The following is a 27,505-nucleotide window of genomic DNA, read 5'->3' on the forward strand; positions in this document are numbered from 1 at the left end:
GCAGAAAGCTTGGCTTCCTCCATTGCCAGGGAAACCCAAGCCTCCTGCTTGCTCCGTGGCTGCAGCCATCTTGGTTGGATTAATTTGCATACTTGCTCCTGATTGGCTGGTGGGCATGGCTTGTGGGTATAGCGGTGTGATGGTTAATTTGCATATCACCCTTTTGTTAGATAGGATTGGTATTAGTATTTTCCTGGCCACTGGTCATTTGGCCCAGGCCTAGACAATACTAAATTTCATAAGCAGTGGCTATGATTTTTCTAGGCAGAGTATGATCCTAGCAGAACAATTCAACATTGGGAAAAATAAATTCTGTTTTCCCTGAGGTTGCAGGGTCTGGAGTGTTTAAGTCCAGGCTGATTTGTGATTCTCTTGCCCAGGAATACAGAAGAAATTTGTCTGCAGTGGGAAAGAATGAAACCATCACAAAGAGGCCAACTTATGAGAGGGAGAGATGATGTGTTAAGAAGGAGAGATGACATATTGTTTAGTTGGACTTTTAGTTAGACACACCATTAACTCCCTTTCTATTGAAGCTAGTTTATATTGAGTTTCCAGTTTCCATCATTGCAACCGAAAGAAACTGACAACTGGTGAGGGTGTGATTCCTATTTAGCCTTTAGTTGGGGAAGCAAAGAATGCTTCTGATTGGGCTTGATGGAGAACCATACTCAAGAAAAAGAAAAAAAAACTAAAACCCAGAGAGAAAGTTGTGAAGGTTTCTCATGGCTTTTCACATGTACCTAAATTTGTTGCTTTGAGCATGCTCTGTGAATGACCACAAAGCAATCCTTAACACTCAAGAAGCCAGATTAAATTTGCTTCCTGTTTTCCTGGCACTGAGAGTTGGGACCTAATGAGTAGAGGCATTCCCTAAAGACTTTTTTTTGGGGGGGGGGGGAGGGAGCGGGTGGGTAATGACTTTTATCAAAGTACTAGGAGCCCAGTGCGCAATTAGAAATCGCGCAGCGCCACTCCCCTCAAGTCACCGGCCTGGCCCTGCCTCCCTCCCCGGGCCCCGCAGCGGCCGTGGCTGCTGCCAGTCCAGCCCTGCCTTCCTCTCTGGCCCTTGAAGCAGCCACAGCCACTGCTGATCAGGCCCTCCCCCAGCGCAGGCGCGTGGAGGCCCCTGCCGCCCTGCCCCCAATGCTGCGTGCGCAACCTCCCCCGGTCTGGTGAACCTGTTATGGTGTCCCGGGTAATTACCATATTTCTCTATTATATATATAGATAATATCCATACAGAAAATGCACAATGCTATGAACATCTATATACACTACTTTATTTCTGTTAGGTATACACATAGGAGTCCAATGGCTGGGTCATAAAGTATGTGCATGTTGGCTTTTGCTGAGATTGTTAATTTCCTACATTGCTTGTATCAATCCTGATGACATTTTTTATGACTTAGAAAACTCATGTAGATTTGGTTTCTGTGAGAAAGCTAATGCTGTGGCTCTCCAACCCCTTAATCAAAGAGGGCCCCAGGGTTCAGATCCTGGTTCACTTTTCTTCTCACCCTATACCTACTCCTTTGGTTATCAGACCTAGAGGACGGCTTTAAATATCACCTAAAATCATAAGCATATATATGTACATATACATTATATATATACATACACATACAACATCATTACATGTATATGTATGTGTGTGCATGTTCAATTTCTTTCAAAATACAAAAATAGAGGTGTGTTTATATATACATATATATGCTTATAGAAGCTTATATGTATATGAGTTTATATGTAATATGTTTATAGAAGAAATATATGTATATATGTATAAATGCATACACACATATGATATATAATATATATCACCAACCCAGACTTCACTCTTAAATTTTACTCTTATATTTTAAAAATATTTTTTAAACCGCTGCTCTAAAAAATAACTTCTTGCCCCACCTTTGGTCTTCCCCAGCTCCATATTTATAGTTGCATAGGCCAAAAATCTTGGAGTCGTTTGTTTTGGATTAAATTGTATCTCCCCCAAATTCATATGTTGAAGTTCTAACCCCTAGTACCTCATAATGTGACCTTATTTGGAAATAAGGTTGTGGCAGAAGTAATTAGCTAAAATGAGATCATTACATTAGGCCTTAATCCAATATGACTGATGTCCTTATAAATAGGGGAAATTTGGACACAGAAACACGCATATGGGAGAGTGCCATGTGAACATAGAGATAGCCATCTAGAAGCCAAGGCGAGAGGCCTGGACCATGTTCTTTTTTCACATTGAAGGGAGAAACCTCAGAAGGACAAACCATGCTGGCACCTTGATCTTGGACTTTTAGCCTCCAGGACTGTTGGATAACACATTTCTTTTGTTTAAGCCACACGGTTTGTGGTACTTTGTTACAGAAGACCTAGCAAACTAATGCAATATCCTTGACTGTTTTCTCACTCTCCACATCCACTCCATTGGGAAGTCCCATTGACTATTACTTCAGAATGCATCCAGAATCTGCCCACTTCTCACCACCTCCACAGCTACCATCCCACTCAAAGCCACCATCATCTTTTGCCTGGATCATTGTGATAGCCTCCCAATTAGTCTCTCTGCTTTCACTTCTGCCTCCTACAAGCCTGCTCTCAACACAGCATCTGGAGTGATCTTTAAAAAACCCACATTAATGTCCTTCTTCTGCTCAAATACTTGGTAAGGCTTCTTATTCACTGGATAAAAGAAAAACCTTGAAAGGACCTCTAAGACCCATGTAATATGCCTCCTCCCCCAATTGCATCTCCAACATCACTTCCTACTACTCTCGTTACCCACTCTGCTTGGGAGCACTGGCTTCCTTGCTGTTCTTCAAACACAAAAGGTCTTGACTTATGGTTTCTTTGCATTGGCTGTTTTCTTTGCCTGAATACTCTTTCTGCAGTTATCTGTTTGGCTACCTTCTTCATCTCCTTTAAGTCTTTCCTTGAATATCCCCATAATGAATGAATAAATAAATAAAAAGGCATCAGCTAAAATGCTCCAAAGAGATCCACATTAGTTCCCTATTCATTTTAGAGCTCTTTAAAAGATGTTCAATTTCTTTCAAAATACAAAAATAGAAAATATGGGTAGCATTAAGAGTTTTAATGGAGAGGACAAAGGTATCCTATTTGTACATGAGAAAGTGCCAGTTAGGAGGGCAGTGATTCTGGATTATATTTTTCCCTTTATCCTCTGCTCTGTCTATAACTCCAAGGGTTCTCCCATTGATATTATCTTTAGATAGACATTTCCGTACAGATTCATGTATCGCTCACTGTGTGTAGCGGTCAGTGGGTTATAGTACTGTGTAGAAAGCCAGGCATGGAATGACCACAGCTCTGCTGGGAAGGAAGGCATTCCAGCTGAAACCTAAATGCTCAGGAACCAACAACTCTGAACATGGAGGACAATAGGAACCAGACCAGATGAAGAGTGGGGAGTTTGGAACAAGATGCAGATTTTTTTGTTTAGATGTAAGGTAAGTAAACCAGAGAGTAAGAGAACTTGCAATCAGTGTTTCTCTCTCTGTGCCTTCCTAGTTCTCCATTTCCAGCCTCAGTTGTTTCGCTAGGCTCACCTCTTCCCTTCTGCTTAGACACCCTGATACTGTCCCTTTCTCCCACTCACAGGGTTAACTTTCACACATACTTTGAGGAACTGCTCAATCACAACCTTCTCTAGGAAGCCCTTACTGCCCCGTCTTTCCCCAAAGCCAAGCTGGGTTATGTTCCTCCTGTGTATACTTCCAGCATTGCACTTTTACTAAGCATTCTCTATGTATGTACCAGTCTGCTTATTTGTCTGCTCTCCTCCCCATGGTGAGCTCCTTGAAGGCCAGCATGATGCGTTATTTACTGGTATATCTGATTCCTTAGCACAGTATAGTACCTGACACATAGTTGGGCTTTGATCAATGTTTTGATGACTGAATGAATAAATAATGAATGAAAATGCAACCAATTTTAAGTAATGGCTAGCCAGGTTCCTAGGTGAAAGTTCAGGAGGCCTGTTGGGTGGCTGAGAAGTTGGCAACTTACTAGACCTAGGTCTGATGATCTTTTCTTGGTAAGGTTTTGACATTTACAAGGAGAAAAGAGCCTAGGAAACTATGAAATAACTAAAGTGAAAGTATTTTTCATCAATTATTTTTTAGTCATTACACACAAATCAAGAAAATGAAAAGGGACAGCATCCCAGAAATGTTCAAATGATTGGAATACTTGATGCAATAATACTGGTTTATCTGTAGTTCTTGTACTGTTAAATCTCTCTGGGAGCCATGAATCTTAAAGGTAGGCCATCAAACTGCACACTGGAAGATCCCAAGGTCATTTCAGTTATCTCAAGGCTACATAAATTCCAAATCCTCCTTTCAGAGAGGCAAAGATCATGAAAGGATGGAAGGTCTTACTTATTCATCCCTGGGGTTTGTGGTAGAGGTGGGAGAAAGCCACAGAGGCACATCCAGAGATGAATGTACTAGCCAAATGGAATGAGGAGATTGCATAAGCAAAGCATGAGTAAACAGGGATTTCTCTCTCTCTCTCTCTCTCTCTCTTTCTCTCCCTCCCACCCCCCACCCACACATAGCAGAAGTCAGTGGGTGGTAAAAGGAGCCCCAAACTGGAGTTAGGAGACCTGGGATTTAGTCCTTGCATGCCACTGACCAATTGTGTAACCCTGGACACTTGGTTGTTCTGCCCCAGCATCCTCCTCTGTAGAATGACTAGGTTGGGCTAAAATGATCTTTTTCAGCTTTAGGATTTTGTGCTTTTGTATGAAGACTAACCAAGATAATTAAAGAAGGAGAAATTGGGGGAAAAGAATAATGGATTTTATTTTGGAAATCAAATTTATTTGAGATTCTTGTGATACATCTGGATGTCAATGATAAAAACTACTTGAAAGTGGAAGTCTGGCCCTGGGCTCAGAGCTGGGAGTGGAGATACAGATTTGGCAGTTTATTGATAAGGGGTAATTAGAACAATAATAGTGGTATGACCAGCTAAACCAGTTGTAAACAAACAGATTACATACCCAAAAGAACTGGAAACAAATTCAAATTCACTTATGTTTGTTTGATTCTATTTTCCTTTACTCTTTATTTTAATGGATAGTAATAATAATTGCACCGTTTGTTGGGTCTTGACTTATACTAGGTATTCAGTTAAGTGCTTTACATTTTTTATCTCATTTAATCTTTACAAATAATTACATGAGGTAGGTAAAATGATTCCCATTTTAGAGATGTGGAAATTGAACAATGGTGTGCTAGTAAACATATAACAATTATCTAGGAGCAGGGAAAGCCCTACTTTGCAGTGGTTGCTGATACCCATGATGTAAAGACTCTCACCATGGCCTATTTCAAGCTACCAATGAGGTCTTTGAACAGGGAGTAGGGAAAGTATGTGCAAGAGTGCACTATTATGTACTATTTTCACCAGACAGATACAATAAACATAAGTATCCTCAAGAGCAGAGATAATGGTAACATGCAATAAAAAATTAAGAAGTGATGATTTTGAGTACTCATTACCTTTAGTATAATTTATTTAATTTTAAAGGTACATGATATAATTTAAACTGTTTGAATTTAATAACTGGCTTGCAGAATTCCTAAAAATTTAACTGTCTGCTCTCATAGGCTAGTAAGCTGGCTTCACACACCAGTGAAAATGATGCAAAGACAGGGTAAATAACTTGCCTAAGGTCATACACAAAATGCCTGGGCCAAGATTAGAACCTTGATCCATCTAATTCTGAAGATCTGGCCCTTAACCACTAGACCAAGCATGCCAAACTCGTGGCCTGCAGGCCGCATGCGGCCCACAACTAATATTTTTGTGACCCAGCCAAGATATGTAAGAGACATTCTAATATAAATTTCGTAACTTAATTTTTACAATATCCTGTTATACATAATTATTAATAACGAACTACAACACTCACTAATGACTGATTACTATAATCATGTTGCATTCATTTCCCTTATGCGCCTTACGCACAAGTGCACAATTTCTCTCCACTGATACTACCGTAGCAGTGAATATTTTAGCAGCTGATTGCCACGTCATTATTCTAGGACTGACTTGTTTAGTGTGCGCAACAGGAAATATTTCACTTTTGGAGAACAAGAAAAATAGGTTTATTTGCATTACGCTTATTTGTGCAGTTATTCAGTGTCTGGTAAGTTAATGTTCAAGAAAAAATTTAATTTTTATTAAAATGTTCTATTAATTTATGTTAATGATTACTCATTTATTTCAGCCCTTTGTATTCAGCCTGTCTCCATCGAAATAAACCTATGTTTCTATGAAAACTGAAGCTTTTGTTTTCTTGTGGCCCACATAAACGTAAACCTTGTTTATTTGGCCTGTGTTAGCCTTTGAGTTTGACATGCTTGCACTAGACTGTCATTTGTAAAACTGTAAAGTGCTATGTACTGTATATTGTAAAGAAGAAAAAAATATTGTTGTGTTTTCTATTTGAAGAAAATACCTGCTCTTAAGTGTCATCAATAAGAAGTTCTAGTGGAAAAGCAGTAATGAGTCAGAAAAATCACTGCGACTTCTGCTTCTCTGGATTGGCTCTTGTGCCTCAGTTCCCCTGTTTTAGTAAAGGAATGCTTTGTGTCCACGCTGTTGTTGGAAATAAAAGAATTCATAAAAATCTTTTTATGTTGCTTATAGGTAGGACTCAGAAATATACATGGTTTAAATAACTATTAGTTTGAATTTAACTTTATGCTAGCCATTATTGAAAGTAAAAAATAAAGAAATATAACAAACACCTATTAATTAGCATCCATATCTTAATGTAATCTCTTTGTAGGCAAAATGTATAAAGATGTTTATTGTATTAAGTAGTAAAAATATGAAACATCTGGCAGCAATTTTTAGATCTTGAAGAATCAAATGACAAAATGATGAGTCTCAGGGGAGTAAGATCATGTTTCCCACTCCTGAAAAATGGTTTGAACAATTTTTTAATGTTTTCTGAAAAACCATACTTAATTTTGTTTCTTTGCCCTTCCCTATCTTAGGAAGTGACTTACACACAGATTTTCATAAACTGTTCACAAAATTCTATGTAGTGTTTTGGACCTGGGTGAAGCCTGTGGCTAGACTTGCACCTGTAAAGTCACCGGCTAGCTCAGTAAATCTGGACAAACCAAATAGCGCTCTGAATCTTGTGCTGTAAGAAGAAAGTATCATGATTGTGATTGCCTCGTTGAAAAAGGAGACAAAGCTCCATTAGAATGCAGGGAAAGCTGTGAGCAGTTTGGCCACTGGCTGAGGAAAAGGACAGGACAGTGTACTCTAGTCAGGAATGATGAAGCTTGGGAAGGGTCAGCTTGCTTCTGCAGATCTCAGCTCTGAATCACTGAGCAGTGAGTGCACACAGAGTTGGCATGCACGCTTGCCTTCCTGGCATCTGTAGGTTTCACTAATCTCGTGTTCTAGTTCCTCACTCACGTTGGAAAATGAAAGTTTTTATTCATGTTTGGCTTTCCAATGTTTTTAGATAAATATGGTCATCTTTAACATGTGACGATATTGTCTACCCCCTCCCTTTTTGGAACTACTAATTCTAATGTACATTCTACAAATAATTTATTTAATAGCTACCTGGTCTATTAACAAACCGTTGTGGCCTCAAACTCTGTGCCAGGCGCTGTGTAAAGGACAAGAGGGTTAAGATGCGGTCTGTGTTCCTCAGCAGGGAGATTAGCCACGTGCACAGTTAGTGATGGTACAAGGCAGGAGATACAAACTGCAAAGTGAGGGCTGGGGTCTTTGGTGCTCTGAGATGTAAAAGGATAAAACAGCTCTGCCTGAAGTGATCAGGGAGGGCTCCCTGGGAGAAGTGCACTAGGGAACATAGATTGGGGGCTGGCCATGAAGAACATATAGACTAGAAAGTACAGGGTCATCCAAAGAAAGAGAATGGCGGGACCTCAAAAGAGACACAATATTTAAAAGCTTTTCAAGACCTTGAGAAGTGTTGCTATTGAAGATACTTGTGGCATATTTGAATGCAATAAAACAGAATGCTCCATAATGTTTTGGGAGAAATCTTTGATTTTCTCCAGCAATTCATTCTCCTTGCTAAGCCAGGCTTCTTTGGGGTCACTAAGAGGTTGTGAAGGATATATGGATATGACTAAAGTCATCACATTACCCATTAGTCATTGGTTACAGCACTGCAGAATGAGAGAAACAGCTGGAAATGGTACAGGAACACCACTTGGGCCATGTTTACCTAAGATGGATATTTCTAACTGCAATGGAGGGTCTTGCCTTTATATATATACTAGAGGCCCGGTACACTAATTCTGCACAGGTGGGGGGGTGGGAGGGACATGAGAGGTTGGCCAGTGACCCCACCCCTGATCGGGCAGGGGGGGTGGGCTGATCGGGGCCAGGCTGGCCAAGGGGAGGGGCCATGGGCAGTTGGCCGGCTGGCCCCGCCCCTGATCGGGGTGGGGAGGCCCATCAGGGCCCCCATCGGGCCAGTTGGCCACCGCAGTGTGTGTCATGGCAACCGGTCATTCCAGTCGTTCTGGTCACTTGGCTTTTATATATATAGATCTCTTTTCTTTGTTGCTGAGCTAATTGGTTCAGAGACAATGCTGTATGAAAGGAGTAGAAAATGGAAGCTTGGTGAGTTGTTACCCTCACCAAGGTAAGTCCCTTCCTTCTTTTCACTACCTTTGAGTGGCAAAGAGGGATCTGAGATACTCCTGGGTGCTCAGCACTTTGGTATTCATTGTATGGATCACTTACAACTCATTTTTTGTGCTGTCGTGCTGATGGGTTGAGACCCACCAGAGGGAGATGGAGAGAATTTTCCTGTGATCACCAAAGCTTCTCTGCCCCAATCAGGAGCCATAGCTGTCTGCTGGGACCTGACATTGGAACACCACTGATGTGGCCAATTTGCCCAACTTCTTAACCAATGGGAACTTAACCAGCAAAGAGCAGAGTGGCAGGGCTCTAGTTGGTGTCAAAATTAAAGCCAAAAAATCACCTCACAATGAAACAAAGGGAGATCACATTCAAGTTTTGTAAGAATTCTACACAGATATCAACTGTGGCAAGGCCTGCTATTTTAACATGGTAAAATATTTTATTTTTTCCCTTAGAGGGGAAATTTTAATTTCAGGCTTATACCCTATTATTTCAGTGAAGAGTAAGGACAACTAATAGTTGGTTGGCTAGAAGATTCTGGCAGGAATAAAATATCAGCCAAGCATCTTTTTGGATATCCTAAAATAAACTGTGTAGAAAACTAGACATCTTATGCCAGGACAAAACTAAAAAGCTGTTTCTCAGAGGTCTCCCTGACCCCCTTTTCTGGATACAATCTTATTGGTTGATAGCACCAAATTTTTGGCTGCATTGCAAGGAATTGCTATGCTGTGGCTGATTACTGCTATCATCACTCTCCCTGCCTTGTCAGGAAATCTTGTTAGGAACATGTTTCCAAGAAAGCAAGAGAGACAAAGTTGTTTGTTTGTTTAGGAGAAGCTATTATTGGAGGTGCTAGTGCTAGGGTGGTGGTCTAGGGTCTGAGATAAAGGGGAGGAACTTAGAAGTTTTGTGAAAAATGACTGTCCCCATCCCAGGAGTTGTTTGTCTTAATGGGGAGAGGTGGCCTCTAGCCCTGGCTCTGCCACCAGCAGTGTGACTCAAGACCATTCGTTCATTCATTCAGCACTTATAGAGCACACACTATGTTTGACACTGTGTCCAACACTGAGGACCACATGGTGATGAATAGATAAGGAACATGTTCTCAAACCTCTGAATACCATCCTATATAATAAAAGGCTAATATACAAATTGTCCCCTCGACCAGGAGTTCGACCGGGAGTTCAGCCAGGGGGCGGGGCCCACCACCAGGATCCAGGGACGGGGCCGGACGGCCAACCACCCACGGCCCTTCCCCCAGCTGGCCTCTGCCCCGATCGGCCCCTCAACCCTGATTGGGGGTGGGGCTGGCCCACCAACCTCCCACGTCCCCTCCCCCTGGCCAGCCAGGCCCGATTGGCCTCAATTGGGGTGGGCTGGCCAGACCCCACCTGTGCATGAATTCGTTCACTGGGCCTCTAGTTTCTTTATATATGCAATGTGAGGGATGTGTTAGAATTATCTCTCAAGGCCCTCTATCTCTAGTTCTCAAATCTTTATTTTTCTGTAGAAGCACAATGTACCCAGAACAGTAACAGGAAAACTGATACCGAACATGCATGCCAGACACTGTGCTAGCTAATCATTTTTATATAGAATCGCCTAAAATAGGTATCATCATACCCATTTTATAGATGAGAAAACTAAGCATAAGAGAGGTTGAGTTTCCTTTTGTTATCAGTGAGAAAGAGGCAAAGCCAATCTCAAACCCAACTCTGCTGACTGACTCCAAACCTAGCATTTTCCCCTCCTCCTCTGTTCTCCAGGTTTTTAACATTCATTAATCTCCCCTGGACTTCTTTCTGGGAGTACTTATGAAAAATTTATTCAAGAATTCATGCCAGGCCCTAGCTAGTTTGGCTCAGTGGATAGAACATCAACTCACGGACTAAAGGGTCCCAGGTTCCATTCTAGTCAAGGGCACGTTCCTTGGTTGCAGGCTCAATCCCTGGCCCTGGTTGGGTGCATCGGGAGGCAACCAATCGATGTGTCTCTTTCACATAGATGTTTCTCTAAAGGTCAATGGAAAAATATCCTTGGGTGAGGATTAACAACAACAACAAAAAACATACCCCACCGCCCCCCCCCCCCAAAAAAAAGAATCCATGGCAGTATAATACAAAATACCTCATTCTTGCCTTAATGGGTTTTCCATTAGTTTTCCCTTCCTCCTTACCTACTAAACTTTTCTTATTCATCATAAGGGTGATCTTGCCACTTCAGTCAAGCCCAGTGCTACCACTGCTTTGCCTTTGCTTGTACTTTACCTTTGACTTGGAATAATTTTCAATCTGGTCTATTGCCAAATTCTGTACTCTTTCCCAGACTTTATTTGTTGTGGTTTTGTTTTATTTTTAGAGAGAGCAAAGGTGAGTGAGAGAGAAAGAGAAAGAGAGAAACATCAATGTAAGAGCAACCCAGGTACGCTCCCTTGACTGGGAATCAAACCCTGATCCTTTGGTGCTTGGGCCACCGCTCTAACCACTGAGAACACTGGCCAGGGCAAGGAGTTGCTTCTTATAGATAAACAAAGGAAGTGGTTTCCTGAGATGGAATCTACTCCCAGTGAAAATACTGTGAAGATTGTTAACATGACAACCAAAGATTTAGAATATTGCATAAACCTCGTTGATAAAGCAGTGGCAGGGTTTGATAAGATTGAGTCCAGTTTTGAAAGATGTTTTACTGTGGGTAAAATGCTATCAAACAATATTTCATGCTACAAAAAAATCACTAATAAAAGGGAGTCAATCAATGAAGCTAACTTTATTGTCCTGTTTTAAGAAATTGCCAAAGCCACCTCAAACTTTGGTAACTACCACCCTGATCAGTCCCCAGCCATCAATATTGAGGCAAGACCCGCCACCAGCAAAAAATATGACAGCTCACTGAATATTCAGATGATGATCAACATTTTTTAGAAATAAAGTTTTTAAAAATTAAGGTATGTAATTTTTTGAGACACAATGCTATTGTATACTTAATAGACTACAGTATAGTGTAAACATAATTTTTATATACTGGGAAACCAAAAATTTGTGTGACTTTGCTTTATTGTGATATTCACTCTATTGTGGTGCTCTGGAACTGAACCTACAACATTTAATATTTCCCTGCAAGGAGAAGTCCACAGTAAGAGGTGATTCAAAGACTTACTAAGGGCTTTCTTTTGCTATCTTCCAAATGATGTCATTCTCTTTCTTTTTTTTCTTCTAATATTACATGGTTAATGTAGAAAGTTTGAAAAACGCAGGAACTATTCACACTTTAGAGGTAATCATTGTTAACATTATGATGCATTTCCTACTATGATGTTTAATTTTATGTGTCAACTTGGCTAGGCTATGTTGCCCAGTTGTGTGGTCAAACACCTGTGTAGATATTGCCACAAAAGTATTTTTTTCAGGTGTGATAAGCATTTAAGTAACTAGACTTTGAGTAAAGCAGACTACCATCCATAATGTGGGTGGGCCTCATCTAATAAGTTTATAACCTTAAGAACAAAACTGAGGTTTCCCAAAGAAGAAGCGATTCTACTTCGAGACTGAAACAAACCTGCCTGAGTTCCAGGCTGCAGATTTCAGACTCAAGACTTCAACATCACCTCTTCCCTGAATTTCCAGCCTGTCATCTGCTCTACAGAGTTTGGACTTGCCAGCCCCCACGATCACGAGTTGACTTCTTAAAATGAATCTTCCTTCCTTCCTTCCCTCCCTCCCTCCCTTCCTCCCTCCCTCCCTCCCTTCCTTCCCTCCTTCCTTCCTTCCCATCATCTATCTATCTACCTATCTATTCAATTTGTTCTGTTTTTCTGGAGAACCAAACTCATACACCAATTGCCCCCATTCTTTTGCTCACTTATTTCCTCTGGATTAGCACCTCTCAAACTATACTGTGCATGTAAAACACCTGGAAATTTTGTTCAAGTGCAGCCTCTGGGGCAGTAGGTGTTGGATTGAGATTCAGTGTTTCTAACAACCTCCCAGTTAATGCCCATGCTGCTGGTTGGTAGACCACACTTTGAGTAGCATGGATTTATATAACCAACGTTTTCTTTTAAACTATATCACAATCTCAGTTATTCTCCTAAAACATAATTTGTAGTAACTATAATACATTCCATCATAGGAGTTGACACAGTTTAGGTTAACCCATTCTAATTATTGGAATTTTAATTTGGTATTATTTTTTCAGTATTATGGAACTTCTCAATGAACATCCTTGTATATAAATCTCTGTGTGTAGCATTCCTTAGGACATTTTTGCCGAAGAAATTCCAGGGCCAAATAGATACATTGTTCAGCCTTTAAAAACATATTTCCCAAAAACTGTTTAGAAAAAAAATGACCTAAGTATTTTGGTCCATTCAGGCTGTTATAACAAAATATAGATTGAGTAGCTTATAAACAACAATCATTTATTTCTCACAGTTCTGGAGGCTTGAAAGTGCAAGATCATGGTGCTGGCAGATTCAGTGTCTGGTGAGGGTCCACTCCTTGGTTCCTAGACAGCACCTTACCTCTGTAACCTTACATAGTGGGTTACAGTGAGGGATCTCATTGGGCCTCTTTTATAAGGACACTATTCCCATTCATGAGGATAGAGCCCAAAATTACCTCCCAAAGCTGTCCTGACTATGCTGTCCTGATTGTTGCTGCTGGTGTTGGTGAATTAGAAGCAGGTATCTCCAAGAATGGGCAGACCCATGAACATGCCTTTCTGGCTTATACACTGGGTGTGAAACAGCTGATTGTTGGTGTTAACAAAATGGATTCCACTGAGCTACCCTATAGCCAGAAAAGACATGAGGAAATTGTTAAAGAAGTCAGCACCTACATTAAGAAAATTGGCTATAACCCTGACACAGTAGCATTTGTGCCAATTTCTGGTTGAAATGGTGATAACATGCTTGAGCCAAATGCTAATATGCCTTGGTTCAAGGGATGGAAGTCGCCCTTAAAGATGGCAATGCCAGTGGATCTACTCTGCTTGAATCTCTGGATTACATCCTGCCACCAACTCGTCCAACTGACAAGACCCTGCATCTACCCCTCCATGATGTCTACCAAATTGGTGGCATTGGTACTATTCCAGTGGGCTGAGTGGAGACTGGTGTTCTTAAACCTGGCATGGTGGTCACCTTTACTCCAGTCAATGTTACAACTGAAGTAAAGTCTGCTGAAATGCACCATGAAGTTTTGAGCGAAGCTCTTCCTGGGGACGATGTGAACTTCAATGTCAAGAACATGTCTGTCAAAGATGTTCATTGTGGCAATGTGGCTGGTAACAGCAAAAATGGCCAACTAATGGAAGCAGCTGGCTTCACAGCTCAAGTGATTATACTGAACCTCCCAGGCCAAATCAGTGCTGGATATGCACCTGTGCTGGATTGTCACACAGCTCACATTGCTTGCAAATTTGCTGAGTTGAAGCAGAAGATTTATTGTTGTTCTGGGAAAAAACTGGAAGATGGCCTTAAGTTTTTGAAAGCTGCCATTGTCGATATGGTTCCTGGCAAGCCCATGTATGTTGAGAGCTTCTCTGACTACCCTCCTCTGAGCTGTTTTGCTGTTTGTGACATGAGACAGACAATTGCTATGGGTGTCATCAAAGGAATGGATAAGAAGGCAGCTAGATCTGGCAAAGTCACCAAGTCTGTCCAGAAAACTCAGGCTAAATGAATATTATCCCCAATACCTGCCACCCCTTCTTACTCAGTGGTGGAAGAATGGTCTTAGAACCCTTTATCTCAATTGGCCATTTAAGTTTAATATAAAAGACTGGTTAATAATAACAATGCATCCTAAAACCTTCAGGAAGAAAGGAGAATGTTTTGTGGACCATTTGTGTGTGTGTGTGTGTGTGTGTGTGTGTGTTGCAGTTTTTAAGCTACGTTTTAAAAATCAGTACTTTTTAATGAAAACAACCAAAAATCTGTCACAAAACTTTGAGACTCATTAAAACAAAGTTTAATGAGAGAAAATAAAAAGGAATAATGACCTAAATAGAAGAGCTAAAATGATAAAACTTAGAACAAAACACTGGGGGTAAATCTTCATGACCTTGGATTTGTCAATGGCTTCTTAGCTAGAACACCAAAAGCACAAGCAACTACAACAAAAATAGATAAACTGAACTTCACCAAAATTAAAAACTTGTATGTCAAAGGTTATTATTTAAAAAATGAACAATGGAAAATATTTTCAAGTTATATATCTAAGTGTCTAGTATCCAGAATATAATATAGAACTCTTACAACTCAACAACAAAAAGACAATCCAATTTCAAATAGGCAAATGATTTGAATTAGACATTCCCCCACAGAAGATATACAAATTATGAAAAGATGCTCAATATCATCAGTAATTAGGGAGTTGAAAATAAAAATCACGATGAGGTACCACTTCAAACCCACCAGGAAATTAAAAATATAAAGGAAAATACATGTTGGCAAAGATGTAGAGAAATTGGAACCCCCATAGATTGCTGGTGGGAATATAAAATGGTGCAGGCACTGTGGAAAACATCTTGGTGGTTCTTTAAGAAGTTAAACATAGAATTATCATGGAACCCAATAATTCTACTCCTAGATATATAACCAAAAGAATTCAAAACTGGTACTCAAACAAATAGATGTACATGCATATTCATTGTGGCACCATTTAAAATATCCAAAAGATGGAAACAACCTAAATATCCATCAGCAGATGAATGGATAAACAAAATGTGGTATATTCATACAATCTATTCTATCTAATAAAAGAGTAATATGCAAGTTAACCATCACTCCGCTATACCCACAAGCCACGCCCACAAGCCACGCCCACAAAGCCAATCAGGAGCAAATATGCAAATAAATCCAACCAAGATGGCTACGGCCACAGAGAGCAGGAGGGAGGTTTGGGTTTCCCCAGCAATGGAGGAAGCCAAGCTTTCCGCCTGCCCTTGCCGGCCTAGGCCTCCACTGAAGGCTACAAAGTTTCAATGATAGAAGATACATAAATCCAAACAGAAATGGCCGCAGCCACGAAGCTGGAAAGAGCAGGAGGCTAGAGTTGCCCCCAGCGATGGAGGAAGCCAAGCTTTCCACACACCCTGGCCGGCCCAGGCCTCGCTTAAGGCTACAAAATTTCAATTATAGAAGATACAGAAATCCCAACAGAAATGGCTGCCACCACGGAGCAAGCAGAAGGCTTGGCTCCGCTCCAGGCTACAAAGTTTCAATTGTAGAAGATAAATAAACCCCAGATACCAGAGCCTCCGCTTGGGTTGCCAGGGGGTGTGGCCAGCCTGCAAACCACCACAGGCCCCTCACCCAGGCCGCCCCATACCCCAAGGGAACCCTCACCCTGATCTGGGACACCCTTCATGGCAAACCAGCTGGCCCCCACCCATGCACCAGGACTCTATCCTATCTAATAAAAGAGTAATATGCAGATTGACCATCACTCCAACACACAAGATGGCTGTACCCATATGGTCAAAGATCCTGCCCCCATGTGGACACAAGATGGCCGCCACAAGATGGCCAGCAAGGGAGGGCAGTTGGGAGGGACCAGACCTGCAAGGGAGGGCAGTTGGGGGTGATCAAGCGTGCAGGGGAGGGCAGTTAGAGGTGACCAAGCTGGCAGAGGAGGGAATTTGGGGGTGACCAGGCCTGCAGGGAAAAGGCAGTTGGGAGGGACCCAGGCCTGTAGGGGAGGGCAGTTGGGGGTGACCAGGCCTGCAGGGGAGGGCAGTTAGGGGTGACCAGGCCTGCAGGGGAGGGCAGTTGGGAGGGACCAGGCCTCCAGGGGAGGGCAGTTAGGGGTGACCAGGCCTGCAGGGGAGGGCAGTTAGGGGAAAACAGGCTGGCAGGGGAGCAGTTAGGCATCAATCAGGCTGGCAAGGGAGTGGTTAGGGGGTGATCAGGCTGGCAGGCAGAAGCGGTTAGGGGCAATCAGGAAGGCAGGCAGGTGAGAGCAGTTGGGAGCCAGCAGTCCTGGATTGTGAGAGGGATTTCCGACTGCCCGTTGGGATCGGGCCTAAACGGGCAGTCAGACATCCCTCAAGGGTTCCCAGATTGGAGAGGGTGCAGGCTGGGCTGAGGGACACACACCCCCGTGCATGAATTTTGTGCACCGGGCCTCTAGTATATATAAAAGCCTAAGCAACTGTTCAACCATTCAACTGGTAGCTATGCCAAGCACTGACCACCAGGGGGCAGACACTCAATGCACAGGCATGGAAACATGGAACAGACTGATGAATCTCAGAGGGAAGGGGGAAGGGAGGAGGGTGAGAAGAGATTAACCAAAGATCTTATATGCATGCTAGAGGCCTGTACACGAATTCGTGCACCGGTGGGGTCCCTCAGCCTCGCCTGCGGGGATCAGGCCAAAACCAGCAGTCCAACATCCCCTGAGGGGTCCTGGATTGAAAGAGGGCACAGACCAGGCCGAGGGACCCCACCAGTGCACAAATCCATGCACCGGGCCTCTAGTGTTATATAAACTCACTTATAGAAAACATTTAGAATAGGTAAATTCATAGAGACAGAACACAAGTTAGGGATTACCAGGATCTGAGAGAAGGCAAGCATGGGAAGCAACTGCTTAATATGTACAGGATTTCCTTTTAGGACAGTGATTTTTCAACCAATGAGTTGCAAGAATTTCTAAAATATGCAGTACCTGACTATTTAGTTAGGGGCACTGACCTCTTTTCCCTTAGATTGTCAAATAAAAAAATGACAACAGCCAATACAACAATAACAGTCCAGTGTGAATTAATCAAAATTATATCTAATTTTTCATCAGATCAACAAAAATATATCTTGCTTTAGGGTGATAATATGTTCTGGAACTAGTTAGAGGTTGTGGTTGCACAAAATGATTAATGGTTAAATGGCTTATTAAGTGATTAATTTTATGTTATGTGAATTTTACCTCAAATAATGAATATGTTAGCTAGACTTGTGATGATCATTTCATAATATATGCATGTAAAATATTAAATAATAAAGAGAAAAATCAAGACTAGATTCTTACCTGTATGTCTGCCACATTTTATGGTTACCATTAAAAATATTATTTTTAAATTGATTTTTAGAGAGAGAGAGGAAGGGAGAGGGGGAGAGAGAGAAACATCGATGTGAGAGCAAAACATCAATCTGCTGCTCCTATATGCCCCCACCAGGGATTGAGCACCCAACCCAGGCCTGTGCCCTGGCTGGGAATTAAACTGGCAACCATTTGCAGGGGGCGACGCCTAACCAACTGAGCCACATCAGCTGGTGCTGGTTTCCATTTTAAAACACAATAGCAAAATCATGACATACCTTTGTTTATTACCACCAAAGGGTTTTATTAGATTTCATTCTAATGGGTTTTCCCATTATTTCCACCTACTCTGTAAAATTCAGATTTCAGTCCAAGGCTTCAGGAACATTGCAAGCAGCTGCACTGGAATCATGCATCTGACCATCAATGACATGCCAACTCTAACAGACAACTGTTTAAAAGTAAGTAGTTGGAAAGTACATTTTCTTCTCACTCCCATTAAATGGGCACACTTTTTAGTGACTTGAATTACTAAAAATATGAATGGGCTTTTCATATTTGTTTTTTTAATAGTAAGAAAATCATTTAAAATTTACGCACATACATTTGGACATTTGAATCCTTAAATGTCCTAAGAAACTTTGTTTCACAGTTAGGATATTTTTGTTTCAGTGATATAGCCTAAGCATAAATTTTAAGTTTAGCTCTACATGTGAAGCTTCTAAATGTAGTGATTTTTTCCAGCATTGTATTTTTTCATATTTTCCCATACTTTCATAACATGATTTAATTCTGATTCCTCTGCATTATTCTAATGTATGTATACTAAAATATGTTGAAAAAAGTCTCGTTTTCTTTGAAAAAATGAAAATTTAATGGTTAATGTGTTTCTGAAAATATTTAGGAAAAAATGACCTCATTAAACTTGTGCTGTGGCTAATTTAATAATCTTTTCTTCTTCTAAAGGCTTTAGTTGAGCATTGTCTTCGTATTACATCAGTGGTTTTCATTGGTTCGCCACATATTTCCGATCTTGCTTTCAAAGCCTTCTCTAATTGTAACCTCACAAAGATCCGATTTGAAGGTCTGTAATATTAAAAATGTGGTTCAGCACTAACTTTTACTCTTGTGGCAATTTAAATGCAGTACTTATCTTTTCTTCTGTTTGTTTTTTTTTAAACAGGAAATAAAAGAATTACTGATTCATGCTTCAAATATATAGACAAGCATTATCCAAACATTAGTCACATTTACATGGCGAACTGCAAGGGAATAACGGATAGTAGCCTCAAGTCACTCTCACCTTTGAAGCAACTTAGTGTGTTGAATTTGGCAAATTGTATAAGGTAATGAGTCATTTAGTCATATATTCAAGAAACACTGAAACTCTGTATTGTGCCAGGCTTCCTTAAAGAGCTCATTGATAGTAAACATGAAAGTCAGGAGTCTAAGTGGAGGTAAGCGTAGAGGCTGTGGTAACACAAAGGAGGGGTACCCAAACCAGACTGGCTATAGGCGATGCCGGGAGATTCTCAGGGAAAGCTCAGGATATGTGGAATCACAGGACCTTGTAAAATTAAATGAATTCATAAAAAGACTTATGGACTATCTTTCTTAGTGAGTGTTCTCACAGCTGGTTCAGTTAAGAGGTTTTTCCAAAATGGACTTTCAAACTTGCTTATGAGGAACCAATCTTGGGTACTAGTTAGATTTCTCCTGTGTGAATTTGCTGACAGATGGATAGATGGTAAGTCCTTACTAAAACCCTGTTTTCAGTGAGGCTACTATTGGGCTTCTATCCTGGTATTCTCAGGTGGGCAAGGATGAAATTATTGCTGAAACCTCTTCACCAATGAATATCTCAGCTTCTTGCCTATGTAAGTTTCTTGTAATATTATTGGGCCAGAAGATAACAAAATAGCATTTGATCCTAGGATGTTGGTTAATATCTGGGAAAACATAAGACGAGTCTGAGTAATAAGCTAAGTTACATGAAATATTAAGCCAGGTTGTCTATTAAGATGGAGAAGCACCATGTGTCTGGGAGGGGTGGGTAACATAGAATTTGAAATGGAGATTAGGAAATGAGGCCCCCAATCAATGGGCAGCAAGGAACTTAGGCCTCCTGCCAATAGCCATAGAGTGAGCTTGGAAGCAGACCCTCCAGTCTCAGTCAAGCCTTCATATGAATGAAGCCCCAGCTGGTATTTTGACTGCAAGCTCATGAGCAAGCTGGCATCATGATACTGAGAATCACAGACAAACTCCTACATCATGATACCAGCACAATGTGTATTTGTGCATATGTGAATGTGTACATACATGCGTGTGTGTGTGTGTGCATAACAGCTAATCTTATCTGTATTAATATGTGAAATATTAATTATTGATCTTTATTCTATTTCACTCAGGCTTCTGCAGGTTAACTAATTTTAAAATAAATGGAGGTTTTCTGCTTCAGGCAGTATAGCTGATAAAACCCTTCAAAGGACTCAGGTTTCTGGAAGAAGTTAGCTTAAAGCTTTTTCTCTATTGGAAAGCATCTCTATTTAGGATTTCAGGGTTACCATAGGTTAAGATCAAATAAATCGGTGTTCATAATTATAGATTATCAAATGTACAAAAATAGGAGTCACCATGAAAAGGAGTCACCAGAAATGGCAAAATATATTTGATCTTCAAGTAATTCATATATTAGAATTATCAGATTTGGAATATTAAGTAACTATGTATGTTATGTTTGAAGAAATAAATAATGGAATCAGAAACATGAGCAGGCAACCAAATGTAAAAATAACTAGATTTATTTGAAAATAAAAACCAATTTTAGAAATAAAAATATAATGTAGTTATTGAAATAAAGAAACTCAATGGATTGCTAATCAGCAGATTAGAACTCACTGAAGAGAGAAGAACAGAGCTGGAAGATAACCACTTCCATGACATCAGAGTAAAAAACAAAAAAGAGAAATTTATAAAAGACTATAACATAAGGTGAAAAGACCGAGAAGGTTTAGTGTCAGAGTTTCAGGTTCGATTTTTAAAATCCATCTATGAAAGATACACCTAAAACAATAAGCAGATGAGTCAAAGAATATACATTTTCTTAACCACACACCAAACCTTTAAAAATGGACTGTATATGAAGTTTTGAAGCAAGTTCCCACAACTTTTAAATTATTGGAATCAATAAACCTGTATTAATTTTATTTAAGTTTGCTAACACATCTTTGCAATTTCTTTTTTTGTTATTTTATTTTAAATATGTTTCTTATAGACTACTTATGACTAGATTTTATTAAATAAATTTGAGAGTCTCTGTCTTAATAGGGAATATTTTCAACTTTTTAATATGTATCATTATTATAAAATTGATACATTTGGTTTTCTTTTGCTTCTAAGCATTCTACTATTTATACTTTTTATCTTTTTTATTTTTAATGTCTAGGTTATGTTTTGTTATTTTATTTTATTTACTTTAAAAAATTTTATTTTTCAATTACAGCTACATTCAATATTTTTTTGTATTAGTTTCAGGTGTATAGCATAGTGGTTAGGCAATAATATACTTTATAAAGTGTTCCACCTGATATTTCCAGTACTCAACTGGCAACATACATAGTTATTACAATATTAGAGGCCTGGTGCATGAATTCGTGCACCAATGAGGTCCCTCGGCCTGGCCAGCAGGATTGGGCCAAAACTAGCTCTCCAACATTCCCTGAGGGGTCCCAGGTTGCGAGAGGGCACAGGCCAGGCTGAGGGACTCCACAGGTGCACGATCAGGGCCTGGGAGGGGCCGCGGGAGGGCTCCAGGGCGTGTCCAGCCCATCTCGCTCAGTCCCGATCAGCCGGACCCCAGCAGCAAGCTAACCTACTGGTCAGAGTATCTTCCCCCTGGTGGTCAGTGCACATCATAGTAACTGGTTGACTGGTCGACTGTCTGCTGCCTCGTGGTCAGTGCACACCATAGCGAGCGGTTTAGCTCCCTTAGCATATCATTAGCATATTATGCTTTGATTGGTTGAACGAATGACTGGATGACTGGACACTTAGAATATTAAGCTTTTATTATATAGGATGATTGACTATATTCCCTATGCTGTATTTCACATCCCTGTAACTGTTTTGTAACTACCAACTTGTATTTCTTACATATTTTGCTATTTAAAAGCTTTTATATATCTAGATTTTCTCTGCTTCAAAAGGAAAGGATCCATAGGTCACTTATTGGGTTTCTAGTCCAACTAAATTGACCTTGTATTTAGTGGAAATTCCTCCAAGATTCTAGCAGTAATGTGACTGTTAGTCTCTTAAGTTTTGGTCTTTTTCTTTTGAGGATATTGCATCAGGGATTGCTTAGCTTGATCACATTTTAATCCAAGAGAGAGACACCTTAAGGACCATCTGTTTCTTTAATAATTATAATTAGTATGACACTTACGTGAAGAGGAATAGCATTTTTATTAAAACTTCTATTACTATCATTTATACTTTTAAAACAAATTAAACTAAAAGCTATATAATCAAATTTGGCTTTAAAATGTTGACAAAATGCCGAAACCGGTTTGGCTCAGTGGATAGAGCGTCGGCCTGCGGACTGAAAGGTCCCGGGTTCGATTCCGGTCAAGGGCATGTACCTTGGTTGCGGGCACGTCCTCAGTGGGAGGTGTGCAGGAGGCAGCTGATCGATGTTTCTCTCTCATCGATGTTTCTAGCTCTCTATCCCTCTCCCTTCCTCTCTGTGAAATATCAATAAAATATATTTAAAAAAATAAAAAAATAATAAAAAAATAAAATGTTGACAAAATACCAGTAGAAAGATATTATCTTGCTATTTTGGAATATATGGGGGTAGTAACTGCTATTTAAATAGTATTCTATATACTTACATATCAAATCACATGTAAAGCTGTTTTTACTCTTTCCTACAGAATTGGTGATACAGGACTAAAGCAATTTCTTGATGGTCCTTCAAGCACAAAGATAAGAGAGCTAAATTTAAGTAACTGTATCCAAGTGGGTGATGCCACTATTCTGAGACTATCAGAGCGGTATGATAAAACAATATTTTGCATCGTATCATTAGTAACTGTATATTTACTAATAAGGAGAGATCAGAGATAGAACTTCAAAGCCATTTGAAAAACATCAGGACCAGCCCAAAAGCTGGTCCAATATTCAATGAAATAAAATAAAAGACATTGAAGTCATAGATTAAACTAATCTTTTAATTGTATCTGAGATGTTTCTTATTAATTTCACCTTAGAGAAAGTTTGAAATTGATCATTCATGAAGTTATGAATATCTAGGCATGAGTGACTTCGCAGTACTTTTCAAGGATATTATCTCCATGTAAACCTTTACTCAAGCATTTCCTAAGGGATGTTCTAGCTGGTGGATTTATTCTTGATTCTCCTTACTCGTCGGAGGTCATGTGTACACTAAGGGTCAAGCCCAATTCCCATTGCAAACTCATAAGGGATAAGTAAGAAAATTAACTTTGCACTTTTAGTGATCATTCATTGTGTTACTTACATGATATGTATGTGATATATTTTTTTTCTTATTAGAAATTACAATATGAAATGAAATCACAGGAAGAATGCCTTATATAATAGCCCATCTCCTTTTCATCCACCTTTGTAATTCCAAATTATTTTCCACTTTTAAGCTTACTTTTATGTTGAGAAAAGTAAAACCCTTGCTTCAATACCATTTGCTTTCCCAGATAGTTTTTATGTGAAGAAATTGTTACTGACAGTAATTAAAAGCTAAAATTATTTTTTATGATACTTTCTTTCAGCTGCCAAAACTTAAACTATTTGAGTTTACGAAATTGTGAACAGCTGACTGACTCAGGAGTTGAATGTATCGTAAACATCTACTCCTTGATATCACTAGATCTCTCTGGAACAAATATCTCTAATGAGGTAAAAAAAACAAAAACAACCACACATATTCAAAACAGTTCAGTAATGTTTGTTTTCTGTAATATAATCATTTTCCATTTTGTGAACAATGAAAAGAACAACAATTACTTTTAGTTCTTAAAATATTAGATTATAAAAGGCAAGTTTAGGAATATTGTTTCTGGAATAGTGATAGATGATTACTTGTAAATCCTGGTCTTGCTTCTCTGTTTAAAAAATGGCAAAATACAATATTGAAGGAGAGTCCTGACAGATCGGAGTGCTACATGATTGATCTGAAATTTGTTTCATAATAGAAGTTGGTCAATGTGGAAATAATATATTTTAGATGGCTTAAGTAGATTTTTCTTGTGGCTTGCATATTCTGCAAGACTACCTGAGTGCCTTGAGACCTCAGGCCAGTTCAAAACCGAAGTCTAGAAATGGCCTCATCAAATGTACAAAAGAATACATTTATAGAACCTCATTTCCTGCAAGCTGCTGGTGCTACCCATTAGAGTTGAAACTCAGGTCACATGCATCCTGTCACTTCAGCACTGCCTCATTTACTAATCAAATGGATGATAAACCCGGAGAGATTTGCCATGTTGCTGAAAGACTTAGATGGGCTGTAGTTAGATAAGTAATGTACTGGCTTCTCTTGAAGTGCATTAGGAGGGATATAGGAAGACAATAAAGGGGAGGCTCTCCCCTCCATCTGCTTACTAAATCCCTATTAATCCCTTAAACTCAACAAATATCACCTGTCTGTGATGCCTTCTCTGAGAAGCCCTACCTCACAGACAAGTATAGGAACTTCTCCATGTGCATCTCCAGCCCCAGTGCAATCTTCAACATGACCTGTTTCTCACTGTATTACTGGCATCTGGGTTATGTGTCTACCCTTCCCCATCATTCAGTGGGCTCTTTTAGATGAAGGACTAAGTCTGCTTATTGGCTTTTCTTTCTTTGTCTAATAGAGAATTTAGATTCACGCTCTATTCTGCTAGATGGTCTCCTCCCCCTTCCTTGGAGTATCATTAAGTGGTATGAGAGTGAGGGTGGGGAGCAGTTATACATAGCTAATTCATTATGGCGGGGTCAAGTCTTACCTTCTCAATGTTGTCTTCTGCTGGAATCCACTGAGATCTCTGAGGGCCCATTTGGTATTTGGTTTCCTGTCTAGGTAGATCCTTATGTGTCTTCTGTGTCCCAGCATCAAGGCCCCTTCAATTCTCCAGGCACTCTTGTCATATGTGCCTTGCTCTGTCTTCGTCTGGGTCATGCGAGGCCATGGGGACTCTGTGAGGCTGTCTTAGGTCCATAGTCCTAGACATCCCCTGAAGACATTTTCCTGCTCTCAGGGTATATTTGCCCTCAGACCCATTCCTCACCCATCTCTCACTCTGCTACAGATTGGCTGATTCATGTTAACTAAATTCTAATTGGGTTTGGTGCGTGTGGGCACCTGTGAAGGGTCAGAAGAAGGAAGAAGCCAGGATTTTCTTCCACCTTTATGTGCATCATCATTAGCAGCTGCATTTCATTTATGATCAACTGTCTACTCAGGCCTCCTGTGGTTCCACTTTCCTGGGTAACCTTTGCCCCTGGGCTCCAATAACACCACCTTTTCCCATTGTCCTTCCAATATAGAGTTAGTAGTGGCTTCCTGCCGCTGCTAATCTTTAGACTCTGTCATTATCCCTTCAGCTTTTCAGGTTCTCTACCACCTATGTAGCCAATTCCCTGTCACAATGACTCTATTTCCTCAATTTGAAATAGCGTTATTTCTGTTTTCCTCATTAGGTCTTGGCTGATACATGATGAGCACATGAAAACTCAGGTGCCTTGTTGCTTTTCACAGGCCTGCCAGGAAAGGTGACATTGGTTCTCATTTATTTAGAACCCCAATTCTAGCAGAAGATTCCTACTTTCTGTCCAGCTGAATAGAGTCCAGGGAGGTCCAGAACAGATCTAGGGGGGATCTTCCAGCATTTCATTCTGTTGCTTCCATGTGATTCTCCCTTCCCCTCTCTTTACCCCTCTCTTTACCTTTCCTCTCTTTTCTTCTTCTCCCTTCTCTTCTCCTTCCTCCTCTGCTCTTTTCCTCTCCTCTCTTCTTTGTTCCTCTTCTTTTCTCTTGGCATTGATTCCATATCTATTCTAGGGGTGGAAAAAATGTTCAAACTGGTTGCATGGTTTTAAAAAATGTTATGCCCCAAGTGTTTCAGGGTTTAAGGATTTGAAGCTTAAAAGTCATAAAAGTTTGAAGAGGAAGGATTTTTTTCTCTCCTGTGTTCTTCTGTAAAAACCCTTCCCTGACACATACAGAGAGAATGCCCAGCTGTTGTTTGAAGAGTCACAGGGTAAGAAGAAATAGAGGGTCAAAGCACATTATAAAATACATTAGAATATAATGCCACCACAGAACTCATCACAAGCCTGCAGGGCCTGGTGAACATTTGTTGAATGAAGGGAGTGAACTTTAAATGCTCTTAGTTTTTAGCTTTTGGGGAAAACTTAGTTTTATTTTCAAAGATGATATATTAAAAAATTACCTAATGAGGACAATTTAAAACTGAAAATGACAGCCTCACTTGCTGTTTTCATTTTCTTATAAAGAATATTCACAACCTGAGAGAGCAGTAAATGCACATCTATGGGGAAGAGTGCTAATTGTTTTCTGCTAAAAGATCAAAAAAGAAGTCTTCTGAAGGTTGTTGTTTTTCCCCCCTCCAAATCAGTAAAACTCTGATCTACCAGGCAAATGATTGACAATACAGTACCACAACAGCTGTGGAAGCTAACCTCTAACAATCAAATTAAAATAAACCAGCCTAGTTGTCAACTTGGGCAGCTGAACACTAAGTCTGGATTGTAGGTCTGATGAAATGCAAATTGGATTACAGACTTAACATTTGAGATTTAATCTCTGAAAGTTACAGATATTTATGAGAGATCAAATGTGACCAGTTGTGCCTTTTGGGGGAAAAACATTTCTTATGTTTTCTAATAACTATGTTCACTTTCATTCTTTTTCATAATGACTTTTCAGTTAGAATCGCAGTACTCAGTTAAATATTTGCTTTGTGCTCAGTTCTGGGGATGCCAGAATGAATAAAACATGACCCCTCTTCTGAGCACTTACTTTCTAGTGGAAGACAGGCGCAGAGCAAATGGTTACAAATTGTGACAGATGTGGGAACCAAAGGGAAGGGAACCAACCTGGCTCAGAGGCTCAAGTAAGACCTGATCTTTTTAAATACATATATAATATATATCTATTTCAGAGAGGAAGGGAGAGGGAGAGAGAGAGAAACATCAATGATGAGAGAGAATCATTGCTTGGCTGCCTCCTGCACGCCACACACTGGGAATCGAGCCCTCAACTCAGTCACGTGCCTTGACTGGGAATCGAACTGTGACCTCCTGTTTCATAGTCCGACGCTCAACCACTGATCCATGCCAGCCAGGCAAACCTGACCTTTTTCAATAGAAGGAAAATGGGTATGGGCTGAACCAACAAAATAGTCTGAACCAAGATACAGGGGCTTAAAAGTATGGTGGCATCCAGGAAATCTGCAGAATTAGGTATGGCTTGATTGTGAGGAGAGTGGTGAGAGATGATGTTTGAGAGATGGGCAGGGGCCAGGTTGTGAGGGGCCGAGAAGCCACATTGAGAAATTTGTTCTCTGTCCTTTTGGCAATAAAAGGACATTCAGTACTGTCAATTAGACATGGTCAGATGGACATTTTAAAAAGATCACTCTGTTTGCAGGAGGGGCATGGGAATAATAAGTGAACTGGTGACCAATTATGAAGCTGTAATCCAGGTGAAAAGCTATGAGGGTCTGCTTTAG

General features: G+C 40.2%; 1 protein-coding gene across 1 annotated transcript in view; it reads left to right on the forward strand.

Moving 5' to 3' along the window:
- Positions 1–27,505, forward strand: part of FBXL13 (F-box and leucine rich repeat protein 13) — a gene marked incomplete at its 3' end in the record, with an annotated part of 168,686 nt that overhangs the window by 96,454 nt on the left and 44,727 nt on the right. The window contains exons 13-17 of the mRNA XM_080665207.1: positions 18,095–18,193; positions 18,699–18,816; positions 18,916–19,078; positions 22,667–22,786; positions 23,540–23,666. Of these exons, the coding sequence (XP_080521333.1) occupies positions 18,095–18,193; positions 18,699–18,816; positions 18,916–19,078; positions 22,667–22,786; positions 23,540–23,666 (627 nt within the window). The remainder of the gene's footprint in view (positions 1–18,094; positions 18,194–18,698; positions 18,817–18,915; positions 19,079–22,666; positions 22,787–23,539; positions 23,667–27,505) is intronic.

This window comes from Plecotus auritus (assembly GCF_963455305.1).
Source record: "Plecotus auritus genome assembly, chromosome: 4".
In the NCBI taxonomy this organism is placed as follows: domain Eukaryota; kingdom Metazoa; phylum Chordata; class Mammalia; order Chiroptera; family Vespertilionidae; genus Plecotus; species Plecotus auritus.